Source organism: Monodelphis domestica, chromosome 5 (assembly GCF_027887165.1).
Source record: "Monodelphis domestica isolate mMonDom1 chromosome 5, mMonDom1.pri, whole genome shotgun sequence".
Lineage (NCBI taxonomy): Eukaryota > Metazoa > Chordata > Mammalia > Didelphimorphia > Didelphidae > Monodelphis > Monodelphis domestica.
This window is the reverse complement of record NC_077231.1, coordinates 120,777,648-120,798,163: the sequence shown is the minus strand read 5'-3', so window position 1 is coordinate 120,798,163 and position 20,516 is coordinate 120,777,648. Positions and strand designations below refer to the sequence as shown.

Below are 20,516 nucleotides of genomic sequence, written 5' to 3'. Positions count from 1 at the left end.
GATCAGTGGTGTCGAACCTTTTAGAGACTGAGTACCCAAACTGCAACCCTTACACCACATGTGAGCCCCATACCTTATCCCAAAGGGGAAGGAGGAAGCACTCCCACTGGACTGCTAGGCAGAGGGTCAGGTGATGAGAGAAATGTCCTCAGGCATGCATGGAAAAGGGGAGGGGAACAAACCCCTCCAACACATGTGCCATAGGTTCATCAACATGGATCTAGATATTTTGTCACAAGCAGGAGCTATATATCACAGCTAACAAAATTCAGGAGATATATCTACATTCTAAGTTCTTTCTTTCTTTCTTCCTTTCTTTCTTTCTTTCTTTCTTTCTTTCTTTCTTTCTTTCTTTCTTTCTTTCTTTCTTTCTTTCTTTCTTTCTTTCTTTCTTTCTTTCTTTCTTTCTTTCTTTCTTTCTTTCTTTCTTTCTTTCTTTCTTTCTTTCTTTCTTTCTTTCTTTCTTTCTTTCTTTCTTTCTTTCTTTCTTTCTTTCTTTCTTTCTTTCTCTCTTTCTTTCTCTCTTTCTTTCTTTCTTTCCTCCCTGGGTCTGAATCTCGGTCATTTGACCCATACTGCTATCTGATTTACTTGATTTTAAATGAATTTGAGGCATAATAAAAGCTTAGGGAAGGAGGTAAAAATAATTATTCTCTACCCTTCTCACTGGTCTTCCTAACAACAAAACTCCCTAGCTTTAGTACTATATTTTGGCCAGCAAAAATCCTTGCTGTCTCTTAAAATAAATGCAAATAAGATATAACATTAGTTTTCTGGGTTTTTTTTCCTCTTCATTTCTGGATGACAGGCATACATGTGGAAATTGAGTACCACCACTCTACAACTCCAATCTACACTATAAATGACTGCACTAGTAGCACCTGTGAGGGCTTGAGTGTTCTTAAGACTATCAGAGTAAGTATGGAAACCTCACTACATTTTGATAGAAATGACTTGTTATCTTTCAGCAGAAGGTAAATTTTCATAGCATTGGGTAGGTATGTTTGGGGCATACTTTCCTAATTTACATCTTTATTAATGTATCTTACTGATTATAGGATAGGACAAAGGTCTACAATAGATTTAACCTGTCTCTTTCTATTTCAGATATGAATAGAGAGGCCTTTTGCTATGTCTAGCTATGTTTAGTCCAAGATCTAGGGGAGAATGCCAGCTGTTCAATATGTCTACTTTGTTTTAGATGTGGAATAAAATAATTTTATAATCTCTGTTTATACAAATGTTGTTTTCTCTTTAAACATTGACTTAAGATCATTTGTTCTGGATAAGTTACCAACCCTTGAGGAGAGTTTCTGGTATAATGTAAACTGGGATTTTTGAACCTCCAACCTTGAATCTGGGCTAACTATAAAAGTTTTTGTTGCTACATGAACCATTGCATTAAATAAACACAATGTTCTTCACTGAAATCCCATTTCAAAGCTTCATCTTAATATGGAAGTGAGAGGGTTCTCAAAGGCTAGGCTAACTCAATGTTAGCTCTGGCAAATCCAACCACACTTCCAAAACTTCATTTACTGTCATCAAAGGAACAGCCCAGCTACAAGAAACAGCTCATCCCCAGAAGGTTGGCTACTAGATAATGTATCCTTTTGGATATAGCAACTCATGGGCACTATCTACTGAGGCAAAAAAAAAAAAGATTGTAATGCCCATTGGCAGAGATCGTGGATTCCATAGTTAATAATTGGATTGCTGTTGTGTTCCAGTCACATATAGGGGTGGTAGGATAAATAAATTCCTCAATGAAGAAATATTTATAAAGCACCTACTATGTACCAGCTACTGTGGCTACAAGGACAAAAGTGATATGTTTTTTTCCCTCAAGTTATAGAATCATCTTACATTCTATTGGGGAAAATAACTTGTGCACATAGCAATAAATACAAAATATATATAAAGTCAATACAAGGTGAGTGCAGAAGTTCTAACAAATGAAAATCAGGAAAAGCTCTATGTAGGAGATAGCACTTAAGATAAGCTGTGAAGGAGGCGAGGAATCCTAAGGTGCAGGTGAAGAGGGAATTCATTCCAGGTATGAGAGACAGTATATGCAAAGGAATAGAACTGGGAGAAGGAATATTGGAAGTTAAGTTCCTTCTTTTTAGAAGAGAATGCAGAAGGTTTTACCCAGTTAGGGTAGAGATTTACTAATAGGTTAGAATATCTATTCTTCTGCTTCTGAGCTTGTGGGAGAAAGAAGTAAGAAAAGATAGTAAAAATGCCAAACAAAATGAAAAATCTCTTTGGTTGGTCCTAACATCACACAAGGTCAATAGACCATGTATGGTTATTATAGAACCAAGATTTGGTAGCATGGTGTAGTTGTAATAGTGCTAGAATTGGAATCAGAGGAGCTAGGTTAACATTTTAGCTCTGCCACTTTCCTTGGTGACAAGGAAAAAGTGACAACTTCTCTGGGTCTCTGTTTCCTCATATGTAAATGAGGAGTTTGAACTGTATGATCTCCAAAGGCTCTTCCAACTCTCAGTCCTAGGAGCAACCTAGTCATTGTTTAATTCAAGGTGTTCCAAAGTCTCAGAGATCTCGGACAATCTCTAGAGAGGCAACTAAGGCCATGAATGGTTTGGACTTAAAGTGAGTTGTAAAGAAACGTTCCAATAAAAGTGAAACAGCTTTGAAATTTCAACTCATACCCAGAAGCATATTGGCAAAAATGATAAAAGAGGAAGAAAGTCAATATCACAGGGGATGTAGGAAGACAGACACACTACTGCATTGATATTGGAATTGTGAATTTTGGAAAATGATTTGGAGTGAATGTGACTAAAATGTCCATATGCTTTCACCCAGAGAGCTCACTGATTAGTGTTTTTCTCAAAAAGGTAAAATACAGAAAGACTCCACATACACTGGAATTCTTATAACAGCACTTTTAAAGTTATATTATAAAGTTAGTGTCCATTGATTAGGGTAAGGCTAAATATATTATAGTATATGAATATAATGTGAAATTAGTGCTTTGTAAGAAACAGTGAATGTGATGAATACAGAGAAACATGGAGTAACTTAAATGAACTAATGCAGAGTAAAGTAAATAGGAAAGGAACACAATATACCCAGTGACCTCAATACTTTTAGCAGGAAGAATGTTAAAATGAAAACAAATGCTATGGAATCAGGATGATTGGAGAAGAGATGATTTTTAAAAGAGAAAAGTATTTTATTCAATATGGCAGAAAAAAATTAAGGTTAGTGACAATCATTAATAATTAAAGAGAGAGTACCAAATAGTACCCAGAATTTTTCCTTAAGTCTAGGTCAAAATATGTATTGACTTTTTTTTTTCAAACCCTTACCTTTTATCTTGGGATCAGTGTATTGGTTCCAAGGCAAAAGGGTAGGAAGGACTAGGCAAATGGGGTTAAGTGATTTGCCCAGTCACACAGTTTGGAAGTATCTGAGATCAGAGTTGAACCCAGGATCTCCCATATTCAGTCTATCCACTGAACTACCTACCTGCCCCTTGTATTGACTTTCAGGTCAATTACTTAAGAAGAAGCAAAAAGCTTTTAAATGGTAGATTCCCCTCCCCCCTCCTTTACCTTCCATTTTAGAATCTGCGTACTGGTTCTAAGGCAGAAGAGCAGTAAGGACCAGGCAATGGAGGTTTAGGGACTTGCCCAGAGTCACACAGCTAGGATATGTCTGAGGCACACAGCTAGAATGTGTCTGAGAGAGGGGGCAGCTGGGTGGCTCAGTGGATTGAGAGTTAGGCCTAGAGAGGGGAGGTCCTAGGTTCAAATTTGGCCTCAGACACTTCCCAGCTGTGTGACCTTGGGTAAGTCACTTGACCCCCATTGCTTAGCCCTTACCACTCTTCTGCCTTGAAACAAATACACAGTATTGACTCCAAGATGGAAGGTAAGGGTTTTAATTAAAAAAAAAAAAAAGAATGTGTCTGAGGCTAGATTTGAACCTTGGATCTTCTCTCTCTAAGTTTGGCTCTCAATCTACTGAGCAACCTGGCCACCCCTTAAATGGTAGATTTGAAACCTAACCTAAAAAATGACAGTATTTTTATTTGGAGAGCTCAGAATGGAAAAGGTTGGAATCAGTATAAATACTGTTACTTGGTTCTTTTATGTGGATTTTTGGTGAAAGGAATCACACTACTTGGTCTTTCTAAAATCCAGTGTCCTAATTATTCCTATAATCAGGGTCAAACTTAGTAACATTATGTTGGCCCTTCATTGTATTTTGTACAATTCAACACTGCTTTGAAGCTATTTGTTGATTTTATCTTGTCTTCTCTCTTTCCTCACATTTTTGTCTCCCAGATATTGCATTTATAGAACACTGATTTGCTAATAACTTTCCCATCATACTGTGCAGTTTCAGTCTGATACATCAACACAAATCTGCAATTATAGTCTTTATTCTCACCACAACCATGGTTTCTTCTCTTTTTGACTTCCTAATGTCTTGAGGTGGTTTCCCAGGTTAAGATCCCTTCTATAGCTCTTGTTTCTGCAGTTTGTCCTTATGGCTACTTGATGCCAATCTGTCCCATGACCCTTTCTTCCCATTGATGTACTTTAAAAAATATTTTATAAAGCTAAAAAAATATGGAACTCTTCATGAATATGCTATTTTTAGTTTTGGATTGTTCTAATTTGAGTATATGTGCTGCTGAAGTAAGCACCTAAAGATTTATTTATATTTTTACAGGATAACAACTCTGCAGGATGTGCTCTCATGGGACCTTCCTGCACTTATTCCACCTATCAGATGTAGTAAGTAGTTTTGTTCCTCCCTTCCTCTGTCCCTGTCTCTTCCTTCCTTCCTTCCTTCCTTCCTTCCTTCCTTCCTTCCTTCCTTCCTTCCTTCCTTCCTTCCTTCCTTCCTTCCTTCCTTCCTTCCTTCCTTCCTTCCTTCCTTCCTTCCTTCCTTCCTTCCTTCCTTCCTTCCTTCCCTCCTTCCCTCCCTCCTTCCCTCCTTCCTTCCCTCCTTCCTTCCTTCCTTCCTTCCTTCCTTCCTTCCTTCCTTCCTTCCTTCCTTCCTTCCTTCCTTCCTTCCTTCCTTCCTTCCTTCCTTCCTTCCTTCCTTCCTTCCTTCCTTCCTTCCTTCCTTCCCTCCCTCCCTCCCTCCTTCCTTCCTTCCTTCCTTCCTTCCTTCCTTCCTTCCTTCCTTCCTTCCTTCCTTCCTTCCTTCCCTCCCTCCCTCCTTCCTTCCTTCCTTCCTTCCTTCCTTCCTTCCTTCCTTCCTTCCTTCCTTCCTTCCTTCCTTCCTTCCTTCCTTCCTTCCTTCCTTCCTTCCTTCCTTCCTTCCTTCCTTCCTTCCTTCCTTCCTTCCTTCTTTCTTTCTGCCTTCCTCCCCTCTCCCTCCCTTTTTTTCTTCCTTTCCCTTAGGACATTTATTGCATCTGTCATAGTCCTTTATCCCAGAACTTGCCTTTCAACAGCTGAACTTCTCTTTCCTTCAGAACTAAAACCCAGTTTTGAAAAAGCCTCTGACTTTGACTTTATTTGATTTTCTAGGAAAGCCCTTCCCCAAACTCCTCAGAATAGAACTCCCCAGAAATAGATGTTCAGGGACAATTTGGACCCCTCTCAGAACACAATCTCTGTCATCCCCAGGAGTGGGATTCAATCTGGTCCCAAATATCTCTCAGATATCCCTTCCACCCTCCTTTAACCTTGAGTATCAGTTCTAAGAAAAAAGAGCAGCAGGAGCTAGGCAATCGGTGTTAAGTGACTTGCCTAGCATCACACAGCCAGGAAGTGTCTTGGGATCAAATTTGAAACTAAGACCTGTCTCCAGGCCTGGTTCTCTAGCCTCTGAGCCCCCTAGCTGCCTCTCCTTCTCTCCACATTCCCAGACTCCTCTCAATTGGCTACTTCAAGAAAGAAAGGAATGTTTGAAGAACTTCAGAGTGGAGATGAAAGGAGGATAGTAAGTAGGGGCAGAGCTAGAAAGGGAGGATTCTAGGAACTAAGAGAAAAGCTACAAAGATTTGCCCATCATAAGGTTTGCCAATGGAATGGTACTTTTCTTATGTTACAGGAACAATAGTGGTGGTTTGCTAGTTTCAGTAGCATGAGGTTTGACCCACTTCCTAATTCCTATTTAGCTGAGCTAGAACATGATAAGGTAAAATTGAAAATGTAACCAACCTATATAGGAAGGACATTTTAAAAAGTTAAAACCCTTGCCTAAATAGCCTAATTTAATCTTTCAACATTTATGTACATACTCCCCAACATTTGTATTAAAATTGTATTTAAATTTAATAAAATTGACATTAATGCTGTTTATCTATCTTGTTCTTTGCCTCCCCCCACACACTTTAGCCTTGACACAATTTTGGAGTATCCTATGATTTCTGCAGGAAGTTTTGGATTATCATGTGACCACAAAGAAACCTTAACCAGATTGATGTTTCCAGCTAGGAAGTTGACGTACTTCTTAGTTGATTTCTGGAAGACTCACAATTTGACATTCAAAACCGTTTCATGGAAAACAGCCTACGTTTTTAAGAACAATAACTATACAGAGGAATGTTTCTGGTAAGAAGTATTCTAACCATTATAGTTAGCTTCTGAGAAAATGTCTGTGGATTTGAACCAGACTTCTAGGCTCACTACTTCCTTTTCTTTTTATTCTTTACTTGATAACCCCCCCCCCCCCATGAACATTTTTATACATTAAAGAGCAATAAGTCTCTATCATATGAGGCTTCCTTTTCTCCCAAGCATCTATTCAATGTCATTTCATCAAATAACCAACTGGAAACCAGCTGGAAAAAAATAATATAATTCATCCAGAGGAGCAAAAGGTCAAGAATCTCAAGGAAAACAATTTCCTGTATTAACCATATCCAAAAATAAATATCTCAATTTCAATCAATATTAAATGTCTACTATGTGCCAGGCACTGTGATAAGCCCAGGGCATACAAAAAGGGACAAAAAGCAAAACAAAACAAAAGTGATTCCTGTCTTCAAGGAACCTATAAATCTAAAAGGAGAGACAAGAGGCAAACAAATGTATTCAAAGCAAATACTATACAGGATAAATAGGAAATAATTTAATAAAAGGAAAAAATTTAGAGGGATTAGAGAAGACTTTAAATAAAATATGGTATTTTAGTTGAGACTTAAGGGATGCCAGGGAGGTCACTAGTCAAAGCAGAGGAGAGAAAATTTTCCAGCATGGGAGAGTCAGAGAAAACAACTATAGTTAAGAAATGGATTGCTTTGTTTGTGGAATAGCCAAGAAGACAGTGTCACTGGATCTAAGAGTATGTATGGAAGAACAAGGTATAAGAAGATTGCAAAGGTAAGAGGGGACTTGATTATGAAGAACTTTGAATGCCATTTTGTGTTTGATTCCAGAGGTCATAGGGAGAAACTGCAATTGAGTAGGGGGAATGACATGATTAGACTTGACCTTTAGGAAAATCACTTTATGGGCTAATTGGAGCATGAATTGGAGAATGGAGGATAGATTAGGCAAGGCAGACCCACAAGCAGGCTATTGTAATAGTCCAGAGGTGAGGTGATGGTATTAGAGTGGTGGCAGTTTTTGAGGAAAGAAGCAGACTGATTTTAGGGATGATATAAAGGAGAAATCAAAAGACTTTCACAATTGAGATTAGAACAGCAAGTGATAGTGGTGATTGTATGAATCACACTTCTTCTTGTGACTCAATTTTGGATCTGGCTCAGTTTTCTTTCTATACAATTATGTCCAAAAATAGTTTAATTTCTGGCTTTTGAGAAAGTTTTATTCAGTTGTGAGAATTTGAAGAAAATCTTTTTGCATTGCTTGAACCTAGTCCTGGGTGTGAATGGGAAGCTGACCACCTCTACCTGCTCTTTAGAGACCCTTAAATAATGACCTAGGATTTGCTGATTGGAAATCTAGTCAGATCCAAAGATTGGATTTTCTCACAATTATACATCTCAAAAAACCTATATGTCTTATCTGAAAACTAGACCTGTACTGGTCAGTTATTCTTTCCATGTTCCTTTGAATAGACACTTAAGGGAAGTGGGACACTTCTTTTTATGATTTCAGGGAATTGTACATGTTCCCTCTTCCCCTTGCATTTTGGAAAGTCTTTCCTCCAATTAGAAGTTAGATTATGTAATTTTGTACTGGTTTCTTTGTTTTAATTAATGGGCCTTATTTGGTTAATTATCTTTCATGATAAAAGTCTGTACCCCCTCTATTAGGAATCCAGCACTGAGTTGAGGAAGTCTGGTCTTGATTTGTGAGGTTATTAGTGTGCATTGCTTAATAAACTGATGTGCTTGGAAACTTAAACCTTTGTTTCCTCAGTCATTTAATCTTTTACCTGCCACACAACAGATTCCATATGGGTAGGGGGATGAGAGATAATGAAGAATCCAGGATGATTCCTAGGTTGTAAACTTGAAGGACTAGGAGATTGGTATTCTTCTCTATAATAATAGGAAAGGTTGGAAGTGGAAAAGGTTTAGGAGGAAAGATAATGAGTCCTGCTTTGTTCATATTGAATTTAAGATGTATATTGGACATCCATTTGAAATGTCTATAAAGGCAACTGGAGATGTGAGATTGGAGGTCAACAGAGAGCTTAGGCCAAGCTAGAGTTGAGAATCATCAATATAGAGATGGTGATTAAATACATGGTAGCTGATGAGATCAATGAATGAAGTAGTATAGAAGGAGAAGAGAAGAGGACCCAAGAAGGAACCCTAGAGGATGCCTGCAGTTAGAGGGTGTGATCTAGAAGAGGATCCATCAAAAGAGTCAGAGAAGAAGTCAGATGGGTAGGGAGAAAAGCAGGAGAAAGCAGTGTCTTGAAAACCTAGAGAGAAGGAGGAGAGGTTGAGTTTATCACTTTTGCCCAGAGTGAGATAGTATGTTTTATCATGAGTCCTCTGCAATTATAGTTGGTCATTGTGTTGAATTCTTTAGTCTTTCAAAATTGTTTGTTTTTACAATGTTGTTGCTAAATACATTGTTTTCCTGATTCTAATAAGTTTGCTTTGTATCAGTTCATAGTAGTCATTCCAGATTTTTCTTAAACGTTGCTGTCTTTTTTTTTTAAGTGTAGTAATGTTCTAACATATTCATATCCCATTCTTCTGTTGATGGTTAGCCCCCCAGCTTCCACTTTTTTTTGCTATTTTAAAAAAGACAATTTAAATATTTTTATACATATGAATCTTTTTTCTCCTTAAAATTTTTTTTCTTTTTGGAGAATAAACTAGGTAGCACTGAGTCAAAGAGTATGCATAATCCAGTGATTTGGGGAGCATAGTTTCAAATGGCTTTCCAGAATGGTTGTACCAATTTATTACTTCTCCAACAATGTAGTCAATACTGTTTTTATTTTACCAAAGCCTCTGCAGCATTTATCATTTTCTGTTTTTGTCAACTTTGCCAATTTGATGGTTTTGAGATGAAATTCAGAGTTATTTTAGTATGTGTTTTTCTAATTATTAGTATTTTGCAGCATTTTTATATAGCTTTAAATAGTTCATGTTCCTTCTGATAACTGTTTTTTCATATCTTTTAACCATTCATCAATTAAGGAATGACTCTTATTCTTTTTTATTTTATTTTATTTTTATTTAGAATGTTTTTCCATGGTTACATGATTCATGATCCTCCCCCTTGCCCCCAAAGCTGACAAGCAGTTCCCACTGGGTTATACATGTATCATTGTTCAAAACCCATTTCTCTGTTATTCATTCATATTTGCATATTCCTATTTGCAGTAGAGTGATCCTTTAACAACAAAACCCTAATCACATCCCTATCACACTACATGATTGATCATTTTTTTCCCCTAATGTGTTTCTGTTCCCACAGTTCTTTCTCTGGATGTGGATAGCATTCTTTCTCTTAAGTTCCTCTGGATTGTCCTGGGTCATTGCATTGCTGCTAGTAGAAAAGTCTATTACATTCGATTGTGCCATAATGTATCAGTCTCTGTGTACAATGTTCTTCTGGTTTTGCTCCTTTCACTCTGCATCAATTCCTGGAGGTCGTTCCAGTTCCCATGTAATTCCTCCAGTTCATTATTCCTTTTAGCACAATAGTTGTCCATCACCAACAGATACCACAGTTTATTCAGCCATTCCCCAGTGTTTGGATACCCTTCATTTTCCAATTTTTTGCCATCACAAAGAGCACAGTTATAAATATTTTTGTACCAGTATTTTTCTTTATTATCTCTTTGGGGTACAAGCCCAGCAGTGGTATGACTGGTTCAAAGGGTAGGCATTCATTTAAAGCCCTTTGTGCATAATTCCAAATTGCCCTCCAGAATGGTTAGATCAATTCACAACTCCACTAATGGTGTATTAGTGTCCCAATTTTGCCACATCCCTTCTAACATTTATCATTTTCCTTTGCTGTCATATTGGTCAATCTGCTACGTATGAGGTGGTACCTTAGAGTTGTTTTAATTTGTATTTCTCTAATCAGGAGGGATTTAGAACACTTTTTTCATGTCCTTATTGATATTTTTTATTTCATCATATGAAAACTGCCTATTCATGCCCCTTGACCATTTGTCAATTGGGGAATGGCTTGATTTTTTTTTTTTTGTAAATTTGACTTAGTTCCTTATATATTTGGGAAATTAAACCTTTGTCAGAGAGTTTTGTTATAAAAATGTTCTCCCAGTTTGTTGCTTTCCTTCTAATTTTGATTGCATTGGTTTTATTTGTACAAAACCTTTTTAATTTGATATAATCAAATCCATTTTTAATTTTTATTTTATAAGATCTGGTACTGCTAGGCCCCCATCCTTCACATTTTTTTTACAACACTTCCCCTGATATTATTGATCTTTTGTTCTTACAGATGAACTTTGTTATAATTTTTTCTAAATCCATAAAAATGTCTTTTGGTAGTTTGATAGGTATGGCACTGAATAAATAGATTAATTTGTATAGGATTGTCATTTTTTATTATATTAGCTCATTCTACCCAGGAGCAGTTAATGTTTTTCCAATTGTTTAGATATAGTTTTAATTATGTGGAAAGTGTTTTGTAGTTGTGTTCATATAGTTCCTGTGCTTGTCTTGGCAGATAGATTCCTAAATATTCTATATTGTCTAGAGGGATTTTAAATGGAGTTTCTCTTTCTAACTCCTGCTGCTGAGTTTTGTTGGAAATATATAGAAATGCGGATGATTTATGTGGGCTTATTTTGTACCCTGCAATTTTACTAAAGTTGTTAATTATTTCTGCTAGCCTTTTAGTTGATTTTTTGGTGTTCTTTAAGTACATCATATCATCTGCAAAGAGTGATAGTTTCCTCATTGCCACTTAATCCCTTCAATTTCTTTTTCTTCTCTAATTGCTACTGCTAGTTTTTCTAGTACAATATTGAATAAAAGAGGTGATAGTGGGTATCCTTATTTCATTTCTGATCTTATTGGAAAGGCTTCTAACTTATCCCCATTGCAGATGATACTTGCTGATGGTTTTAAATATATGCTGTTTATTATTTTGAGTAGTGTTTTCAATTGGAATTGGTGTTGTATGACTTATTCTTTAGAAATTTAAATCAGTTCCACATGCATCTTAGAAATGAGACCTTTACTAGGTTGCAAATATTTTTTCCTCCCTTTTTATCTATTTCTGTACTAATTTTAGCTGCATTGGTTTCCTTTATGTAAAAATCTTTTTGGTTTTATGTAATCAACATGGCTTATTTTACCCTCTGTGATCTTCTATATCTCTTGTATGGTTATGAGCTGTTCCCCCAGCCACAGTATGACAAGTAGATATTTCCTTTCTCCTCTGTTTTTTTTTTTGTGTGTGTGTGTCACTCTTTATTTCTAAGTATGTATTAATTTGGAGCTTATCTTGGCAGATATTTGGAAATGCTCACTATATCTAGTTTCTGTCAGACTGATTTCTAATATTCTCAATAGATTTTTTTCAGATAGTCAGTTTTTACTCTGATAGCTGAGATCTCTGGATTTATTAAATACCAGGCTACCATGTTTATTTGCTTTTACATGTAGAATACTTAATCTATTCCTCTTATTAATTTCTCTATTTCTTAACCAGTACCAAATAGTTTTTAACAATTACGGCTGTTTGGGATCAGATATTATTAGGTCTTTTTCATTCCCACTTTTTTCTTTATTTCCCTTAAGAATTTAAATTTTTTTGTTCTTCCATATGAATTTTTATTATTTTTGTTTAACTCTATAAAGTATTTTTAGTAGTTTGATTGGTATGACATTGCATAAATTTTAATTTGGGTAATATTGTCATTTTTATTATATTGACTTGGCCAACCCATGAGTAATTAATATTTTCCCAATTATTTAGATATGTCTTTGGACAGAGTATTATTAGAAAGACCTCTTAGTATATCCCCAATACATATAAAATGCTGACTCTTGATTTCAAATTGATACCATTTATCATATTAAGGAAAACTTTGTTAATTCCTATGCTTTCTAGTTGCTTTAAAAAAAAAACCCAAGAATGAATGTTGTATCTTGTCAAGAATTCCTTCTGTATCCATTGATGTGTTTTTGTATTTGTTTGCCTTCATATATGATTTATTTTCTCAAAGGTGCCTTGAACAGCTGAAAAATATGTGTTTTCCTTTCTATTTCTATCATTTGCTTCTGAACTTGCTCTTTGCTCAGAAATAGCCTAGAGTTCATGATTGCTCCTTACCTGGAATGCCACCTATAAGTGTAAATCCCTTCTGTCCACTCTCATTCTGTGACTTGGAACTGTTTTATAAATCATTAAGCTGCCAACTGATACCCATTCCCTTATCTTACACAACATCATCATCTTCCAATATGGATCTGGGACTCTTTTCATGGTACAGAGCCTGTCTTCCTTCAGTTCTTGTGTACAAGACTGTTTTGTGCAGCTCACTATCGGCTAGACCTCAACCCCAAAATCTACAGATTTCTCTGTCTGTCTCTTTATGCTGTCTTGAGCTAGAAAGTTGACTCAGTGGGATTTTTTTCCTTTTTGGATTTGCCAATATATTACTTGATCTGCTCTTTTTCTTAGATTTTTGTAGAGAAGGTATAGGGGAAAGCTTGAATGTCTTTCTGCTACTCTGCCATCTTGCCTCTGTCCCTCTACCAATTTATTTTAAATTCTCTTCTTTTGAATTTGGCTGATCATAACTATTGCTTTTCATCTCTCTGGAATTCATTTCTTTAGTTTTCAATTATGGGAAATGGGACTCACTAGTTTATAGTGAGTCCTTGCTAATATGATCATTCCAGAGAATTCTCCAGAGCCACAACATAACCAAAGCCTAGAAAAGTGTCTCTTGCTTTCTAACCTTCAGAGTAAACAGATCTTTCTCCCATCCCCATTATTTGCCTGCATTAGTAGAGGTAGTGCAGAGATATATTGAGCTGGAAAGCAGACAAGTAAGTCTATAAGTTAGCTTAGTTACACCTCTCTTTTGCCTTCTTTTCAGTAACCCTCTTGACCCCCCTCCCCTTTGGGAATGGTTTTCCTTTCAAATGCAGTGGGGGTAAAATAGTTAGGATGACCTGCCTTGGGACCACCAGCCCAGCTGTTGTTAGCAGGCACTACTAGCAGGAAACTCAATTGCTTAGAGGAATACTGGTTAAATGGATTTGTGTGTGTATTTAAAAAATGTATATTCATATACATATATAAATATGTGCGTATATGTATGACTATATGTGTGTATGTTTATTGGTAGCTATGTGGTGCTATCTATAGAGTATTGAGACTGAAGTCAGGAAAACCCTAATTCAAATTTGGCTCCAGAAATTAGCTGTGTGATCCTGTGTAAGTCATTTAACTCTATTTGTCTCAATTTCCTCATCTATAAAATAAGCTGGAAAAGGAAATGGCAAACCATTCTAGTATCTTTGTCAAGAAAACCCCCAAAAGTGTTCAGAAAGTCAGAAAAAACTGAAAATGACTTAACAAAAAAAAGTATGTACGTATCTATACACATATACATATTCTATCAATTTAGTTAGCATCTTTTATCATAATTGTCTAAATATTTAAATATGGAGGCATAAACAATATGAGTATAACTGCCAAAACAAACCCAGGAACTAGTTGAGCATAATTATAAAACACTTTTTATACAAATAAAGTCAGATATAAATAATTGGAGAAATATTAATTGTCCATGGGTAGGAAGAGCCATATAATTAAAATGACAATTCTACCTAAACCAATCTACTTCTTCAATGCCAACTGAATTAAATTAATACAATATTACTTTATTGAGCTAGAAAAATAAAATTAATTTGGAAGAACAAAAGATCAAGAATATCAAAGGAATTAATTTTTAAAATGGGAAGGAAGGAGGTCTAGCAAAACCAGACTTTAAACTGTATTACATAGAGTAATTCACCAAAATTATCTGCTACTGGCTAAGAAATAGAAAAGTAGATCAGTGGAACAGAACAAATACACAACAAACATTAGTAGAAAATTATAGTAACATTTTCTTTGACAAAAGTAGAGGTCCAGACTTTTGGGATGAGAATTCACTATTTGGTAAAAATTGTTGAAAAAACTGGAAAGCAGTCTGGCAGAGACTAAGTACAGAGTGATATTTTACACCATTTATCAAGATAAGATCAAAATGGATACATGACTGAGACATAAAGGGAGATATCATAAATAAATAGAAGAATAGGGAACATATTATCAATCAGATTTATGGGGAGGAAAAAACTCATGAATAAATAAAAAATGGAAAGAATTATGAGATATAAATGGATTATTTTGATTACATTAAATTAAAAAGGGTTTGTATAAATAGAACTAATATTAGTAGGAAAGCAGAAAATTGGGAAAGCATTTTATAGACAGTTTCTTGGATAGAGGTCTCATATCTAAAACACATGGAAAACTTCACCAAATTTATAAGAATATGAATCATTCCCCAATTGATAAATGCTCAAAAGAAGTGAACAGATCATTTGTGGATTAAAGAAAATCAAAACTGTATATAATTGTTTGAAAATATGTTCTAAATCATCATTGACTAGAGAAATGTGCATCAAAACAACTCTTGAGATACCATTTCCTCCTTTCAGATTGGATAAGATGGTAAAAGGGGAAAATGACAAACGTAGGGGATATGGAAAAATGGGGACACTAATACATTGGGTTAAAAAAAACAACCCTTACCTTCCATCTTAGAGTCCATTGGTTTTAAGTTGAAGAGCAGTAAGGACTAATGGACTAACAGACTAAGGACTAATGGCAGTTAAGTGACTTGCCCAGAGTCCCACAGCTAGGAAGTGCCTGAGGCCAGATTTGAGACCCAAATACATTGTTTGTTTGTTCATTTATTTATTTGTTTGTTTATTTAATTCAGAATATTTCCCCATGGTTACACGATTCCTCCCTCCCATAGCCAATGAGCAATTTCACTAGGTTTTACATGTATCATTGATCAACACCTATTTCCATATTATTAATATTTGCACTACGGTGATTTTTTAGAGTCTACATCCCCAATCAGATCCCCATCAAACCATGTGATCAAGCAAATGTTTTTCTTCTGTGTTTCTGCTCCCACAGTTCTTTGGGTGTGATTAACATCTTTCCCATAAGTCCCTCAGAATTGTCCTGGATCATTGCTTTGAAGCTAGTAGAGAAGTCCATTATGTTTGATTGTACCACAGAGTATTAAGTCTCTGTGTATAATGTTCTCCTGGTTCTGCTCCTCTCGCTCTGCATCACTTCCTGGAGGTTGTTCCAGTCTCCATGGAATTCCTCCACTTTATTATTCCTTTGAGCACAATAATATTCCATCACCAACATAGACCACAGTTTGTTCAGCCATTCTCCAATTGAAGGACATCCCCTCATTTTCCAGTTTTTGGCCACCACAAAGAATGCAGCTATGAATATTCTTGTGCAAGTCTTTTTTCTTATTATCTCTTTGGGGTACAAACCCAGCAGTGCTATGACTGGATCAAAGGGTAGACAGTCTTTTAAAGCCCGTTGGGCACAATTCCAAATTGCCTTCCAGAATGGTTGGATCAATTGTGAACTGATTTTAGAGAGCAATCTGGAATTATTTCCAAAAAGTTGTAAAACTATATATACCCTTTGACCCAACAATATCTAAAAATAACACTATTGGGTTTATTTCCTAAGATGATCAGGGGAAAAGGAAAAGAGCCTATTTTAAAACTATTTATATCAGCTCTCTTTGTTGTGGCAAAGACCTGTAAATCAAGGTAATGCCTATCAATTGGGAAATGACTAAACAAATTGTGGCATGTGATTATAACGGAATATTACTGCACTGTAAGAAATGATGAGCAGGTCAGTTTTTAAGAAAAAAATCATGGTAAGACCTATATGAAATTATGAAAAGCAAAATGGGCAGAAGCAAGATAACATTATATAGAGAGCAACAGAAATATTGTTTGAAGAATAACTTGTATATTACCTCCAGAGAAAGAACTGATAAATAGGAATGAACAAGACATAATTTTATATGAGCATATACCTTTTTGTCAAATGATATCTTCTCTCATGTGGGGACAGGAGGGAGGGAGATACCTGAGAATTTTAATGTAACAAATTAATTAATTTAAAAAAAAGAATATGGGTAAACATCTTGCCCCTAGAAGAAGACTTTGAGTTCAGACCACTCCGAACAGAGGAAAGGAAAGAGAAAAATGGAAATGGAGGATATTTGTACCACTTTTTAGTTCTAACCAGTTTCAGCAGTGCCACATCTCAAGTATGAGTCCTTCTAAAAAGTTCAAATTCTAGAGACTTGGTACCTATTTCTCATGGTAGCTACTTCTATTTGCTCAGATTGTAAAAATTCCCCTCTCCAGATTGCAGCCTGACTTTTCTTCTCACGGACCTTTAGGATGGGTGGAACTAGCTAATGAGTCAAATTGGCCCCAAGGTCAGAGCAAAACTTTCCAGGGAAAGGGGCACAAAGGTCTCTGGGAGGTGTCTGCCATAAATTAGCAGTCATCTATCTCTATCATCCTGAACTCCTTGGCAACACCAATAATAGAAATAATTAAGGTTGGCACAGAATGATCTTGTAGCCTTTCATCATTATGGTCATCCTCTTATGAATGCACTCACTGTATGTAGTCGATGTGTTTAGACTCTGACTCATTCAACCACCAAACAGTGAAGTTGTATGTTTTCACACAATGAGAACAAAAACTTCCTTTAAAATGTTGATCAATAACCAATTGTAGATAGAGAAGAGTGGAAAGCCACATAGGTTTCTGAGTCACCCATGTGAAAACATTCAACTCCACTGTTTGGTGGTTGAATGAATGACTATTGGGTGCAGAATTTCCCAATATTTGGCCAGCTACATTGCTTGAGTGTCTGTAGACAGGAAAATTGAAATCATGTGTGATCTGGCATTGGGTCTAACTGCTAATTTCTAAGTAGTGATGAACATAAATCATATATAAAAATATTTTTAAACCCTGAAATTCCTGCCTAAGAATCAATACTAAGTATTGGTTACAAGGTAGAAAAGAGGTAAGGGCTAGGCAAGGGAGGTTAAATTACTTGCCAATGATTGATTACATAGCTATAAAGTATCTAAGGTCAGATTTAAATTTAGGACCTCCTGTCTCCAGGTCCAGCCCTTTATCCACTGAGCCACCTAGCTGATCCCATAAACCATATTTTGAGATATCCGCAAAAACTGTAACTTGATATGAAAATGTGGTTTCTATTGGTGACAAAGTCTATGGATACTGCTAATATTACCATCATTTGTTGCCTACATTCATAATGAAAAGAAATACTTAATTTCAATTAGAAGCTGATAAAAATAAAGATGTAATTTTTTTCCATCCAAGTTTATGAACCCTATAAAATCTATCCATACATCCTTTGGAGGATCGTTGGATCCCTGGTAAAGTTCTGCTCTAGATGAATTTTGTTGTTATTCCTTCTCAATCTATTAAAAAAACACCTTTTGGCAATTTAATTGAAACAGGGCTGAACCTACAAATTTATTTAGGTACTATTGTCATTTTTATTTGTTTGGCATGACTCAACCAAGAATAACTAATTATTTAAGCCTTTATTTTTATAAAGAGTATAGTTGTGTGACCCTGGGCAAGTCATTTAACCCCCTTATCCCGTCTCTGCCTTGGAACCAATATACAGTATTAATCCTAGTATGGAAGGTAAGGTAGGGTGTTTTTTTTTTAAAGATTATATTGTAGTTATATTCCTATAATTCCTTTGTGTATCTTGGTAGGTGGACTCGTGGATTTTTTTCTATCATCTGTAATTTTTTAAGAATGGGTTTTATTTTTCTCTCTTCCTACACACCTTCCAAAAAAAAAAAACTGGGCAAAAAGGGAACAAGCATTTTTAGAGCACTTACTATATGCTAGGCATTGTGCTTAGTGCAGGGAGACGAACAGAATCCTGACCACAATAAGTTTACATTCTACTAGGGAAAACCAATACATAAAAAGGGAGCAGAAAAGTGTGATGGAGGGGTGTGAATAAGTGACCTATACTGGGCAAAATTTTTAGTCAGAAATATAGCTAACAGGCAGCTAGCTTCATGAAATATTTATTTGATCATATGTACAAATATGAAGAGTATAAATACAAATAGATGTAAAATGGTCAAATGTTAATACCTAAATAAAAAGTGAACTAAAAAGCACATTCCAAACATGGGAGATGGCCACTGCAAAGGATCAGTGAGGATTGGAAACAAAACAAAACAAAACAAGAATTTGCAACTAAGAAACAATTAGGGGCAGCTACATGACTCAATGGATAAAGAGCCAGGTCTGGAGACAGGAGGTCCTAGGTTCAAATCTAGCCTCAAACAGTTGTGTGACCCTAGGCAGATCTCTTAACTCCAATTGCCTAGTCCTTACCTCTCTTTTCCTTTGGAGCTGACACTTAGTATTGATTTTAAGACAGAAGGTAAGGGATTAAAAAAACAAGAGGAAAGAAATTATTGGTAACTTTGGAGGAGTGATGCGGTTGGAAGCTAATTTACAAAGGACTGAGGAGTGAATGAGAAGAGGAATTGGAGGCAATGACAATGTAGTGTTGTTTTTTTTTTCCCTAGGAGTTTGACTAAGAAAGAGAAAAGAGATATTAGATGATATCTTGAGAGAATGGCAGGGTTTGGTGAAGTATTTTTTTTTGTTTTGTTTTTGAATAATGGAAGTTTGGGCATGTATGAAGTTAGCAGCTAGGAAGAGGATAAAATTATTTTTTATTATTTTTGTTATTCCTATAGTCTATTATATGTGCCATTTCCCAGTGTTGAATTAACCCTGTTTTCTTGGTATAAACCCAACCTAGCCAGAGTGCAGAATCTTTTTTTATGTGTTGGTATAGTCTTTTTGCTAGCATTTTATTCAGTATTCATTTCCATATACATTAGAAATATTGTTGTATTTATTTTTCTTCTCTCTCATTAACCTGGATAAAATGTCAAAATTACATTTATCTTATAAGAAAAGTTTGGGAGGACCATTTATTCACCCTATTTTTGCAAGCTATTTATGTCATATTGGAAATGTTTGTTTTTTGAATATTTAATAGAATTACGTTGTAAATTCATCTTGTTCTGGGGATGGAACAGCTGATGTTTCTTTGGAAGTTCCTATAAATCTTGTTTAATTTCTTTTTATGGAATTGGCTTATTAAATTCCTTATTTCTTGCTTTGCTTATCTTTAATGATTATATTTTCTAAATATTCATCTATTTCATTTAAGCTATTAATTTTGTTGGTATGTAATTGGGCAAATCATTTCTAATAATATCCCATACTTCTTCTTAATTGGTTGTGGTTTTTCCTTTTTAAAATTTCATCTATTTGATTTCTTGTCTCTAACCCACCTTTGACTCCATTTGATGCTTTTGTAATTTTTTCTCTTTATTGTCTGCCTAATTCATTGATCTGCTTTTTTTCTCTCTTTTGTTGATGCAAGTATTCCCCCAAGGGCTATTTTGGCTGAATCAAAAAATTTTAGTTCTTTTCTAATTATTAGCTTTTTAAAGATATTTTCCATAGTTTCTGTGATTTGTTCACTGATTCATATTTTTTTAGGATTAAATGCTACACTCTGCTTAATTCTGGATCTATTTTTATAAGGCCACTTATTGAATGCAATTGTTATGATATTGTGGTCAATAAAAGTATGTGTTTAGTATTTCTGCTTTTCTATATGTTATGAAGTTTTTATGCCTGTGTACATGGTTGATTTTTGAAAAGGTGCCATATACATCTATCTATCTGTCTATCTATCTATCTATCTATCTATCTATCTATCTATCTATCTATCTATCTATCTATCTATTCTCTCTCTTTAAACTTGAGTTTAAGCCTTGGCATTTGTATAAGACTTTTGTATTAAGACATGACATTTGTATAACAGAATGATTTCTTGACACTGCCTGCCCAAGACTCAGTTGATGAAAATTTGGGAGAGGAGAATTCTCATCTTCTAGCTTTCAGATTTGAGTCAAGACATATGTGCTTCTAG

General features: G+C 35.5%; 1 protein-coding gene across 1 annotated transcript in view; it reads left to right on the top strand.

Annotated features, from left to right (window-relative positions):
• GUCY2C (guanylate cyclase 2C) overlaps nt 1–20,516 on the top strand; it is a 97,998-nt gene that overhangs the window by 5,505 nt on the left and 71,977 nt on the right. The window contains exons 2-4 of the mRNA XM_007503690.3: nt 809–915; nt 4,714–4,778; nt 6,336–6,551. Coding sequence (XP_007503752.2) covers nt 809–915; nt 4,714–4,778; nt 6,336–6,551 — 388 coding nt within the window. The remainder of the gene's footprint in view (nt 1–808; nt 916–4,713; nt 4,779–6,335; nt 6,552–20,516) is intronic.